General features: G+C 39.0%; 1 protein-coding gene across 9 annotated transcripts in view; it reads left to right on the forward strand.

Annotated features, from left to right (window-relative positions):
• The window catches only part of DNM3 (dynamin 3), a 576309-nt gene that overhangs the window by 218872 nt on the left and 344589 nt on the right, over window positions 1-12848 (forward strand). For all 9 annotated transcript variants that reach the window (XM_059936430.1, XM_059936401.1, XM_059936392.1 and 6 more), the window contains exons 8-9: window positions 7230-7365; window positions 9888-9955. In XM_059936430.1, coding sequence (XP_059792413.1) covers window positions 7230-7365; window positions 9888-9955 — 204 coding nt within the window. The remainder of the gene's footprint in view (window positions 1-7229; window positions 7366-9887; window positions 9956-12848) is intronic.

The raw sequence follows: 12848 nt of genomic DNA on the forward strand, positions 1-12848 counted from the left end.
TCAATCCAGGTCTCCTGACTCTCAATGATATAGTCTGTCTACTGTAATTACCTGCCTCTTATATTTGTAAGTTAAACTTTATCAGCTAATTAACACCTTAGACCAAATAATTTAGCAAATTGTTTTCCAATGTGATACCTTGCTGAGAATCCAGTCCTTACCTACATATGATAACTTTTTCATGAAGAAAGATATCCTGAGCAGGTAGCACTGGAAAGTAAAAGCAGAGAGGGGAACTGCAGTCAGTTCTGATTTGTTCTGACTGGGGAAGCAGGGAAAGCTTTACAGAGGAAGGGCTATTAGAACTCAGCAAAGCTTTAAGAAGAAGTAGAATTTCCATGGGTAAAGGATGGTAAAAAGGACACTGAAGGCAGAGGACAGCCAGAGCAAAGACAAGGAAAAATGCATGAGTGGAGAATGCCTGGGAACAGTCAGGTAGATGGAAGGGTGGAGCAGATGGAGTGTAGACTGGAGGGGTGGGAGATGAAGCTGGGGAGGCAGTTCAGGACCTAAAAGGGAGAAGGGAACTCAAAGCCATGATAAGGAAACTGGACTTTAAAAAGAAAAGGAGAGGGGGTCACTGCAGTGTAGAATCACAGCCAAGGAACCCCAGGAGTTTTTGGTGGAGAGAAAGGGAAAGGGCAACGTCATGGGCCAAGTACCTGCATCTGAGCATGTGGGGACTTAGGATGGGGAAGAAAGAGGAAGGTCTCTTCCGGACCTATGCTCAGACAGGGAAATTAAGAGGAGAGGACCAGAGACAGACGCTAGACAACTGTGGTACTGTTTGATGAACTCTAAAGAGTGTAGTTTGCACAGGAAACTATATTAAATATCTTGTGATAAACCATAATAGAAAAGAATGTGTATATATGTATAACTGAATCACTTTGCTGTACAGCAGAAATTAACACAACATTGTAAATCAACTATACTTCAATAGAACAATTTTTTTAAAAAAGAGTGTAGTTCAAACCTAGAATCAAGAGACCTTAATGAAAAAAGTAACAGAGGTGGGTGGATCCTAGAGGGTTTTTGGTTGTTGTTGTTGTTGTTGTTGTTTTTTTAGAAATTTCATGTAATGTCTGAAACATTTATATTAACATATTTCCATACAAATAACCCAAAGAAAATTTAGTATTAGTTGTTTTGTTTGTTTGTTTTTTTATACTGCAGGTTCTTATTAGTCATCAATTTTATACACATCAGTGTATGCATGTCAATCCCAATCGTCCAATTCAGCACACCACCATCCCCACCCCACCGCGGTTTTCCCCCCTTCGTGTCCACACGTTTGTTCTCTACATCTGTGTCTCAGCATCTGCCCTGCAAACCGGTTCATCTGTACCATTTTTCTAGGTTCCACATACATGCGTTAATATACGATATTTGCTTTTCTCTTTCTGACTTACTTCACTCTGTATGACAGTCTCTAGATCCATCCACGTCTCAAAAAATGACTCAATTTCATTCCTTTTTATGGCTGAGTAATACTCCACTGTATATATGTACCACAACTTCTTTATCCATTAGGCTGTCGATGGGCATTTAGGTTGCGTCCATGACACAGCTATTGTAAATAGTGCTGTAATGAACATTGGGGTGCATGTGTCTTTTTGAATTATGGTTTTCTCTGGGTATATGCCCAGTAGTGGGATTGCTGGATCATATGGTAATTCTATTTTTAGTTTTTTAAGGAACCTCCATACTGTTCTCAATAGTGGCTGTATCCATTTACATTCCCACCAACAGTGCAAGAGGGTTCCCTTTTCTCCACACCCTCTCCAGCATTTGTTGTTTTTCTGATGATGCCCATTCTAACTGGTGTGAGGTGATGCCTCATTGTAGTTTTGATTTGCATTTCTCTAATAATTAGTGATGTTGAGCAGCTTTTCATGTGCTTCTTGGCCATCTGTATGTCTTCTTTGGAGAAATGTCTATTTAGGTCTTCTGCCCATTTTTGGATTGGGTTGTTTGTTTCTTTAATGTTGAGCTGCATGAGCTGTTTATATATTTTGGAGATTAATCCTTTGTCCGTTGATTCGTTTGCGAATATTTTCTCCCATTCTGAGCGTTGTCTTTTCGTCTTGTTTATGGTTTCCTTTGCTGTGCAAAAGACTTTAAGTTTCATTAGGTCCCATTTGTTTATTTTTGTTTTTATTTCCATTACTCTAGGAGGTGGATCAAAAAAGATCTTGCTGTGGTTTATGTCATAGAGTGTTCTTCCTATGTTTTCCTCTAAGAGTTTTATAGTGTCCGGTCTTACATTTAGGTCTCGAATCCATTTTGAGTTTATTTTTGTGTATGGTGTTAGGGAGTGTTCTAATTTCATTCTCTTACATGTAGCTGCCCAGTTTTCCTAGCACCACTTATTGAAGAGACTGTCTTTTCTCCATTGTATATCTTTGCCTCCTCTGTCATAGATTAGTTGACCATAGGTGCGTGGGTTTATCTCTGGGCTTTCTATCTTGTTCCATTGATCTATGTTTCTGTTTTTGTGCCAGTACCATATTGTCTTGATTACTGTAGCTTTGTAGTATAGTCTGAAGTCAGGGAGTCTGATTCCTCCAGCTCCTTTTTTTCCCCTCAAGAGTGCTTTGGCTATTTGAGGTCTTTTGTGTCTCCATACAAATTTTGAGATGATTTGTTCTAGTTCTGTAAAAAATGCCATTGGTAGTTTGATACGGATTGCATTGAATCTGTAGATTGCTTTGGGTAGTATAGTCATTGTCATAATATGGATTTTTCCAATCCAAGAACATGGTATATTTCTCCATCTGTTTGTGTCATCTTTGATTACTTTGATCAGTGTCTTATTGTTTTCTGAGTACAGGGCTTTTACCTTTTTAGGTAGGTTTATTCCTAGGTATTTTATTCTTTTTGTTGCAGTGGTAAATGGGAGTGTTTCCATAATTTCTCTTTCAGATTTTTCATCATTAGTGTATAGGAATGCAAGAGATTTCTGTGCATTAATTTTGTGTCCTGCAACTTTACCAAATTCATTGATTAGCTCTAGTAGTTTTCTGGTGGCATCTTTAGGATTTTCTGTGTATAGTATCATGTCATCTGCAAACAGTGAGAGTTTTACTTCTTCTTTTCCAATTTGTATTCCTTTTATTTCTTTTTCTTCTCTGATTGCCATGGCTAGGACTTCCAAAACTATGTTGAATAATAGTGGTGAGAGTGGACATCGTTGTCTCATTCCTGATCTTAGGGGAAATGCTTTCGTTTTTCACCGTTGAGAATGAAGTTTGCTGTGGGTTTGTCATATATGGCCTTTATTATGTTGAGGAAAGTTCCCTCTATTCCCACTTTCTGGAGAGTTTTTATCATAAATGGGTGTTGAATTTTGTCAAAAGCTTTTTCTGCATCTGTTGAGATGATCATATGGTTTTTCTCCTTCAATTTGTTAATACAGTGTAGCACACTGATTGATTTGCGTATATTGAAGAATCCTTGCATCCCTGGGATAAATCCCACTTGATCATGGTGTATGATCCTTTTAATGTGTTGTTGGATTCTGTTTGCTAGTATTTTGTGGAGGATTTTTGCATCTATATTCATCAGTGATATTGGTCTGTAATTTTCTTTTTTTGTAGTATCTTTGTCTGGTTTTGGTATCAGGGTGATGGTGGCCTCGTAGAATGAGTTTGGGAGGGTTCCTCCCTCTGCTATAGTTTGGAAGAGTTTGAGAAGGATGGGTGTTAGCTCTTCTCTAAATGTTTGATAGAATTCACCTGTGAAACCATCTGGTCCTGGACTTTTGTTTGTTGGAAGATTTTTAATCACAGTTTCAATTTCATGACTTGTGATTGGTCTGTTTATATTTTCTGTTTCTTCCTGGTTCAGTCTTGGAAGGTTATACCTTTCTAAGAATTTGTCCATTTCTTCCAGGTTGTCCATTTTATTGGCATAGAGTTGCTTGTAGGTAGTCTCTTAGGATGCTTTGTATTTCTGCAGTGTCTGTTGTAACTTCTCCTTTTTCATTTCTAATTTTATTGATTTGAGTCCTCTCCCTCTTTTTCTTGATGAGTCTGGCTAATGGCTTATCAATTTTGTTTATCTTCTCAAAGAACCAGCTTTTAGTTTTATTGATCTTTGCTATTGTTTTCTTTGTTTCTATTTCATTTATTTCCGCTCTGATCTTTATGATGTCTTTCCTTCTGCTAACTTTGGGTTTTGTTTGTTCTTCTTTCTCTAGTTGCTTTAGGTGTAAGGTTAGATCGTTTACTTGAGATTTTTCTTGTTTCTTTAGGTAGGCTTGTATAGCTATAAACTTCCCTCTTAGAACTGCTATTGCTGCATCCCATAGGTTTTGGATCGTCGTGTTTTCATTGTCATTTGTCTGTAGGTATTTTTTGATTTCTTCAGTGATCTCTTGGTTATTTAGTAACGTATTGTTTAGCCTCCATGTGTTTGTGTTTTTTACGTTTTTTCCCCTGTAATTGATTTCTAATCTCATAGCATTGTGGTCAGAAAAGATGCTTGATATGATTTCAATTTTCTTAAATTTAATGAGGCTTGATTTGTGACCTAAGATGTGATCTATCCTGGAGAATGTTCCGTGCACACTTGAGAAGAAAGTGTAATCTGCTGTTTTTGGATGGAATGTCCTATAAATATCAATTAAATCTATCTGGTCCATTGTGTCATTTAAAGCTTCTGTTTCCTTATTTATTTTCATTTTGGATGATCTGTCCATTGGTGTAAGTGAGGTGTTAAAGTCCCCCACTATTATTGTGTTACTGTCGATTTCCTCTTTTATAGCTGTTAGCAGTTGCCTTATGTATTGAAGTGCTCCTATGTTGGGTGCATATATATTTATAATTGTTATATCTTCTTCTTGGATTGATCCCTTGATCATTCTGTAGTGTCCTTCCTTGTCTCTTGTAAGATTTTTTACTTTAAAGTCTATTTTATCTGATATGAGTATAGCTACTCCAGCTTTCTTTTGATTTCCATTTGCATGCAATATCTTTTTCCATCCCCTCACTTTCAGTCTGTATGTGTCCCTAGGTCTAAAGTGGGTCTCTTGTAGACAGCATATATATGGGTCTTGTTTTTGTATCCATTCAGCAAGCCTGTGTCTTTTGGTTGGAGCATTTAACCCATTCACGTTTAAGGTAATTATCGATATGTATGTTCCTATGACGATTTTCTTAATTGTTTTGGGTTTGTTTTTGTAGGTTCTTTTCTTCTCTTGTGTTTCCCACTTAGAGAAGTTCCTTTAGCATTTGTTGTAGAGCTGGTTTGGTGGTGCTGAATTCTCTTAGCTTTTGCTTGTCTGTAAAGCTTTTGATTTCTCCATCAAATCTAAATGAGATCCTTGCCAGGTAGAGTAATCTTGGTTGTAGGTTCTTCCCTTTTATCACTTTAAGTATATCATGCCACTCCCTTCTGGCTTGTAGAGTTTCAGCTGAGAAATCAGCTGTTAACCTTATGGGAGTTCCCTTGTATGTTATTTGTCGTTTTTCCCTTTCTGCTTTCAATAATTTTTCTTTGTCTTTAATTTTTGCCAATTTGATTACTATGTGTCTCGGCGTGTTTCTCCTTGGGTTTATCCTGCCTGGGACTCTCTGCGCTTCCTGGACTTGGGTGGCTATTTCCTTTCCCATGTTAGGGGGGTTTTCGACTATAATCTCTTCAAATATTTTCTCTGGTCCTTTCTCTCTCTCTTCTCCTTCTGGCACCCCTATAATGCAAATGTTGTTGCGTTTAATGTTGTCCCAGAGGTCTCTTAGGCTGTCTTCATTTCTTTTCATTCTTTTTTCTTTAGTCTGTTACGCAGCAGTGAATACCACCATTCTGTCTTCCAGGTCACTTATCTGTTCTTCTGCCTCAGTTATTCTGCTATTGATTCCTTCTAGTGTAGTTTTCATTTCAGTTATTATATTGGTCATCTCTGTTTGTTTGTTCTTTAATTCTTGTAGGTCTTTATTAATCATTTCTTGCATCTTCTAGATCTTTGCCTCCATTCTTTCTCTGAGGTCCTGGATCATCTTCACTATCATTATTCTGAATTCTTTTTCTGGAAGGTTGCCTATCTCCACTTCATTTAGTTGCTTTTCTGTGGTTTTATCTTGTTCCTTCCTCTGGTACATAGCTCTCTGTCTTTTCATCTTGTCTGTCTTTCTATGAATGTGGTTTTTGTTCCACAGGCTGCAGGATTGTATTCTTCTTGCTTCTGCTGTCTGCCCTCTGGTGGATGAGGCTATCTAAGAGGCTTGATGGGAGGGACTGGTGGTGGGTAGAGCTGACTGTTGCTCTGGTGGGCAGAGCTCAGTAAAACTTTAATCCACTTGACTGTTGCTGGGTGGGGCTGAGTTCCCTCCCTGTTGGTTGTTTGGCCTGAGGTGACCCAACACTGGAGCCTACCTGTGCTCTTTGGTGGGGCTAATGACAGACTCTGGGAGGGCTCACGCCAAGGAGTACTTCCCAGAACTTCTGCTGCCAGTGTCCTTCTCCCCATGATGAGCCACAGCCACCCCCCACCTCTGCAGGAGACCCTCCAATACTAGCAGGTAGGTCTGGTTCAGTCTCCCCTGGGGTCACTGCACCTTTCCCTGGGTCCCGATGCACACACTACTTTGTGTGTGCCCTCCAAGAGTGGAGTCTCTGTTTCCCCCAGTCCTGTCGAAGTCCTGCAATCAATTCCCACTAGGCTTCAAAGTCTGATTCTCTAGGAATTCCTCCTCCTGTTGCTGGACCCCCAGGTTGGGAAGCCTGATGTGGGGTTCAGAACCTTCACTCCAGTCGGTAGACTTCTGTGGTATAAGTGTTATCCAGTCTGTGAGTCACCCACCCAGCCATTATGGGATTTGATTTTACTGTGATTGTGCCCCTCCTACGGTCTCATTGTGGCTTCTCCTTGTCTTTACATGTGGGGTATGTTTTCTGCTGAGTTCCAGTGTCTTCCTGTCAATGATTGTCCAGCAGCTAGTTGTGATTCTGGTGTTCTCGCAAGAGGGAGTGAGAGCACATCCTTCTACTCCTCCATCTTGGTTCCTTACTTTTAAAATATATATTTTAAATTAAGTGTCTGAAATAAATCTTAATAACGTGTATTTCCTATAGTTATATTTTCAGTAATGAATAGAGTGCAATGTTAATTCTGCCAGTAGGTGCCGCTAAGAACACCAGGAAAAGAATTGCTAACCATAGCAAATTAAAATGAAAAATGTGAAACCTCGTAACTTTAACTTGAATTTATTTCTCTTTCACAATTATAGGATGGTTCAGCAATTTGCTGTGGACTTTGAGAAGAGAATTGAAGGGTCAGGGGATCAAGTAGATACCCTGGAGCTCTCAGGGGGTGCTAAAATCAATCGTATTTTCCATGAACGTTTTCCTTTTGAGATAGTAAAGGTTTGTACCAAATGTTATTTTTCCTTTTGTTTCATTTCATTTCTATATTCTGTTCTACATAACTTTTCATAAAATGTTATGTGAGTGGTAAGTGGTTTTCTTTAAACAAAAGCCTCCATACTCAGATAATGAGATTTAGGAGAGAAGTTATTTTCTTACTGATGGTTCTGATTTTATTTAATGGGATCTAATGACATTTCAATAATTCAACAATGACAAATTGGTTTATTTGTTGTCTAATTAATTTAAAAATATTTCTTGAGTACCTACTGTGTACCAGTGATCTACATGCCAGGGATCAAGACAGAGATACTGTCTGGTGGGGAAAGACAGAAAATTAACAAATAAAAAAGGAAAAAAATATCAGGTATTATTATGTAACATAATATGAGAGAGAGGGGAGTTGCATAAGCCACTTTTTTTTTGGTCAAGCATAAGAGCTAACATTTATTTAAAAATTTTTTATGGAATATCAATTTATTGGATTATATAAGGTGAAAAAAATTAAAGACTAAGAATCAGAAACTGTTCACATAAGAAAGGTAATTGAAAAAGTAGAATATAAGTGTAAGCACATTGGAATTAACATTTTGTGAAAAATACAAATGATAAAACTTGGTAGATAACTCAGGCACTACCGAGAAACAATTGTCCGTAGTCCCCCATTGGCTAAGCCAGTTTTGATGGAATATTCAGGCAAGGTCTCTCTGACTATGGGGCCTTTAAAGCATGACCTGAATGGCATGAAGAGGTCACCTGTAAGTATCTGGAGGAAGAAGGTTGTTCAAGGCAGGAAGCCAAGGACAAAGCCCTAGAGCAAGCACCTGTACAGCAGGTGAGGAACAGCTGAGGCTGGGGTAGAGCTGATGAACGGGTGGGGGGGAAGAAAATGAATTCAGAGGAAGGAAGTGCCCAGTTTATGCAGGGCTTTCTAGGTTGCTGTGAAGTGTTTACGTTTAACAATGGAAAGTTGGGGGAGAGTTTTAAGGATTTGGTTGGTGACCGGATTTGGTTGGTGATTTTAAAAGAACACTGTGTGGGTTGGATTGTAAAGGGGCAAGAGTGGACTGAGGGAGACAAGGTGAGTTAAAAAGTAGGCCAGAGCAGGGGTGGATCCACTTTCTGTAGGGCCTGAAGCCTATACAATTTTGGGGACCCCCTTGAAGAAGAAGAATATAAAATTATAAACTCAGACACGGGTCTTGGAAGGAGCTTATGCAAGGGAGAAGTCCTGAAACTTAAACTTCTTTAGCTTTATAGTAAAAATGCCTCAGAAGAGAGGCTTGAGAGAAGTGGATGGATTTGTGATTTTGGAGGTAGAGTCAATGGGGGTTGGATTGATATGGGAGATGCAAAAAAGAGAAGATTCAAGATGACTTCCAAGATTTTGGCTTGCACAATTGAGCAAATGTTAGTGCCCGTCAGATGAGGGGAACTGAGGAAAAGTTCAGTGTGGAAGTATGAATCAAGAGTTTTGTTTTGGATATGTTCAGCTTGAAATGCCCAATAGGCATCTAGGTAATTATAGGGACTATGTTACTCGCCTCACATACAGAGGTGGGTGCTTATTTCCTGATGTGGGAGGCAGATGGGTAAATAGACAGTTTCATTAAAATGTGCTAGGTAAAGTGACAAACTTCAGCGCAGGGTGCTATGGAAACAAGGCCCACGGACATGAATCCCAGCCCGACTGTGTAAAGGAGCCTGGCTTCTGAGCTGACTTAAGAAGGATGAGCAGCTAGTTAAGCAGGAAGAGGTGGGATTAGTCACGGGAGAGGTTGTTCCAGACAGAAAGGGAGGAATGGTAAAGGCTGAGCTGTAGAACTAAAGCAGTTCATTGCTCTATGGCATAAAGTGTGAGGGGGAAAATGGACAGATAATGAGGCTGGAGAGGCCAAATCTCAAAAGTTAGGGGCTGAATCAAATGTTCTCTTGATGTCCCTTCCAGGTCTAAGCTCTATGACACTTTGACCCTACTTCCAAATAAATTTAAGATACCTAAAACTTATGGGAAATTTTTATACAGTAGTCTATCCTGTGTTGGATTGGCAAAATATTATTAATTTCCTCTTTTAAAGAGGCTTTGAACTCAGGTGGTTAAAATGGCCAGGGAGAAAAGACAGCCATTGTTAATCTCAGCACAGCTGGACTGCCGTTGTACATCAGGTGACACTTATTTATGCATTCATATGTGAATACATTTACTATATTCATCAAAAGAATGAAGAATTATATATTCAAATGAATAGCCAGATTTATGTCCAGAAGTCATCCTTTATGTACAGCACTCCTTATCTATAATAGAGTTAAAATCCGCTGCACTAAATCTCCCAGAAATCCCTAATGTTCTGTGTTGCCTTGAACTTTATATAAACGGATGTTTTGACCATCTGGGTTTAGGTTAGGAAAGACATGAGTCTTTATTAATAACGGAGTCAAGTTATTCTCATATTTTAATATTCAACGATATTATTATTCAAAGGAATTAAGTGTCATAACTGTGGCTCATTTTGCATCTGCAGATGGAGTTCAATGAGAAAGAACTGCGAAGAGAAATAAGCTATGCAATCAAAAACATACATGGTATCAGGCAAGTGCTTCACATTTTCCTTGTCTTCAGTTCAAGCTACTAAAAAATGTTAATGTTTATGAATGGCTAGTGAAGTAGCCTTTTCATCATCTGAGCAGAGTAGAATATAGAGGTGGGAGTAAGAAATAGGAAATCCTCATTTGGATTCAATGGTAATTTCTACTATTGGCATACTGTCTGTTTACAATTAAAAAAACAAAAACCCTTTCTGCCCTCACAGCACTGTGCTCTGAACAATCAGGGATTTACTGATGAACAAGACCTTGTTCTTCAGGGCTCTGTATTTCAGGGACAGAGGCCAGACTTGCTCATAAGTGATCATTACTTACACAGAAACCAAATAGATTAATTTTGGCTGGATTTATGGAGCAAGATTGGGAAAGATTAATGAAGGTGGTTACTTTAGAGTCACACCTTGCCTATTTTGAGAACAAGAATGATTTCAACAAGCAAAGGTGTCTGTGTGGATACATGTGCTTGTGTGTGTGTGTGTGTGTGTGTGTCCGTTTGTGTGTGTATGGGGTAGGTGGCAATGCAATGAGATGTGAGAGGAGGGAGATTGTTGAGGCTGGAGGAGAAAAGAGGGGGCTTAAAGTAGAGGGAGTAATGTGAGCAAAGGCATGGAGGTGGCAAAGGGCAGCACGTATTCGTGGAGCAGGAAGCCATACATTTGGACTGGAGTTAGGAATGTAGACAGGAGAGCGGAGGGACATGAGGCTGGGAGGAGAACTTGTACCTGAATTCACCCTTGTATGAAGTGGGATTATTTTCATTTACTTTCATTACAGAAATAAATGATAAAAAAAAAATGAATTGATAAAAATAATTGATAAAAAAATAAATGGATTTAAAACAAACATTTCTTGAGTTCATGTATAGAGGGCTAAATACAATGTAATGGAGCATATGTTAAACTGAGGCGTCCTGAATTCAAGGTAAGAAGACAGGTTGCCTACTTCATGATCATCTTACATGAAGGAGGGGTCCCCAGTCCATTGGCCGGTTGTATCTCAGCTTTTGCCACAGGGCCAACTTTAGACTATTTTGGGAACAGAGGCTGAGAGAGCAAAACTTGACCCTGCGTGTATGTGTGATGGGTGATTTTCCAAAGGAGTTATGACATTTGAATTATCTATCCTTACAAAATTTAGAAAATCTCCTCTACAAGTCTCAAATAGTATGGGCAAATATGCATTCACACAGTGAAAAGGAGACAACATCTATAACCACATCCAATGTCTTTTTCTTAACCTTCAACAGGATTTCTAGTTCCCTATTAATTCTATTCCCTGTCCCTCAAATCCAGAATACATTTGGTACAGAAACTATGTCTTGCTCTTTAGCTGGGCAGAGCTAGTATGTGAACATACCGATTTGATAAATGCAGTAGAACCAAATTACGTTTTGCGGGGGGGTGGGTCATAAAGTATTTTACTTAATCAAATACAGTAGTTTTACTTGGCTTTTAAAACTCCTTACCAGTTACATTTTCGTTGAATGTAACTGCAAAAGCTCAGTAATTCAGGATTGTAGGTTTCTGATTTACGTGCATACCAACAGAAGAGATTGGTTGTTACTATTATTCTGGAATTCATTTGCCTATAAGATGATAAGAAGTGCACAGTGTCCTGAGTATAAGACATGTTAATGGTGTGATTATTTATGCCCTTAAATACACTTAATTTGAAGAGTTTTGTTCCCAACTGATTCTGTTAGATATTTGAATAATAGAAACCATCTTTGCCCACTGGGGACCCACCTGATGGTCCTTCTTCGTTCTGCTAACACTGAGTGCCAGTGATGAGCAAGGGATCCCTCCTTGTGGGGAAAACAAAGATAAAGACAATAACGACTCTCCCTACCAGTGTAGTAACAGGACTAAAATATGTGCTCAGACTACTGTAGTGCAAAGTAGGACGCTGGGATTCAGAGAAGGAAGACCTAGTCAGCGGCAGGACTGGAGGAGGAGAGCTGTAGGAAGTGGTTATTTTTGGTCCGGTCTTTGAAGCACAGGTGGGATTTGGACAGGCTGAAATTGTGGGAAAGGTGAACTGAACATCATAGATGAAGGAAAAGACATAAAATATTAGTATGAATATGTTTGTGGAAAAGCAAATGGTCTGGTTTGGCTGAAACATAGCGTGCATCAAAGAAAGGAGGAAAATAACCTCAAAGGAAGATTAGGGACAGACGGGAAAATTTTTAACGTCAGACTAAACAACGTGGATTTTATTCTGTATCCAAAGTGGAGAAATTACAATTACAATATAGTATGATTACTACAGTACAATTAGAAATGGAGGTGGGCACAGGGTGCTAAGTAAATAAGAAGGGACATAGAATAAGGCTGCTAAAATGGAAGTGTTAAAGAAATCTCCCAAAAGAGGTACCATAAAATTGAGTGTTTCAGGAAGAGAAGGTAACCAAATAAGGGGGAGGGAGGAGGGTCTAGGATGGGGAGGATCAACCACCAACATCTGGAGCCTGCACGTCTTTGGGCATGGCATATGTCAGAGTTCAGGATCCCTGTTATTGTAGCTTTTCTCCATTGACCTTTTGTTTAAATATGAGTAATCATTTTTTACTTTTTTATGAAACACACACACATGCACACACATACCTGCTTTCCTGAGCTTCTGTACAGCATGAGAAAAGCATTGTTATGACATCAGTTTTAATTAATTCCATCCAAATGAAAAGATACTTGCTACTTTGGTTATCAGTTTTCATTTTTGTAAATTCACAATTTAGGCATTCTGGGCTCCAAGATAGTTCCACTTAACTGCCTTCCTTTTCCTTCAGCACCCCAGGACCTCAAACTGGGAACCACTGAGCTCACTATAATACAGCTCTCCTGGAAATAATATGTTGTGTACTCCAGGAATGCTACTAT

Source organism: Balaenoptera ricei, chromosome 1 (genome assembly GCF_028023285.1).
Source record: "Balaenoptera ricei isolate mBalRic1 chromosome 1, mBalRic1.hap2, whole genome shotgun sequence".
In the NCBI taxonomy this organism is placed as follows: Eukaryota; Metazoa; Chordata; class Mammalia; order Artiodactyla; family Balaenopteridae; genus Balaenoptera; species Balaenoptera ricei.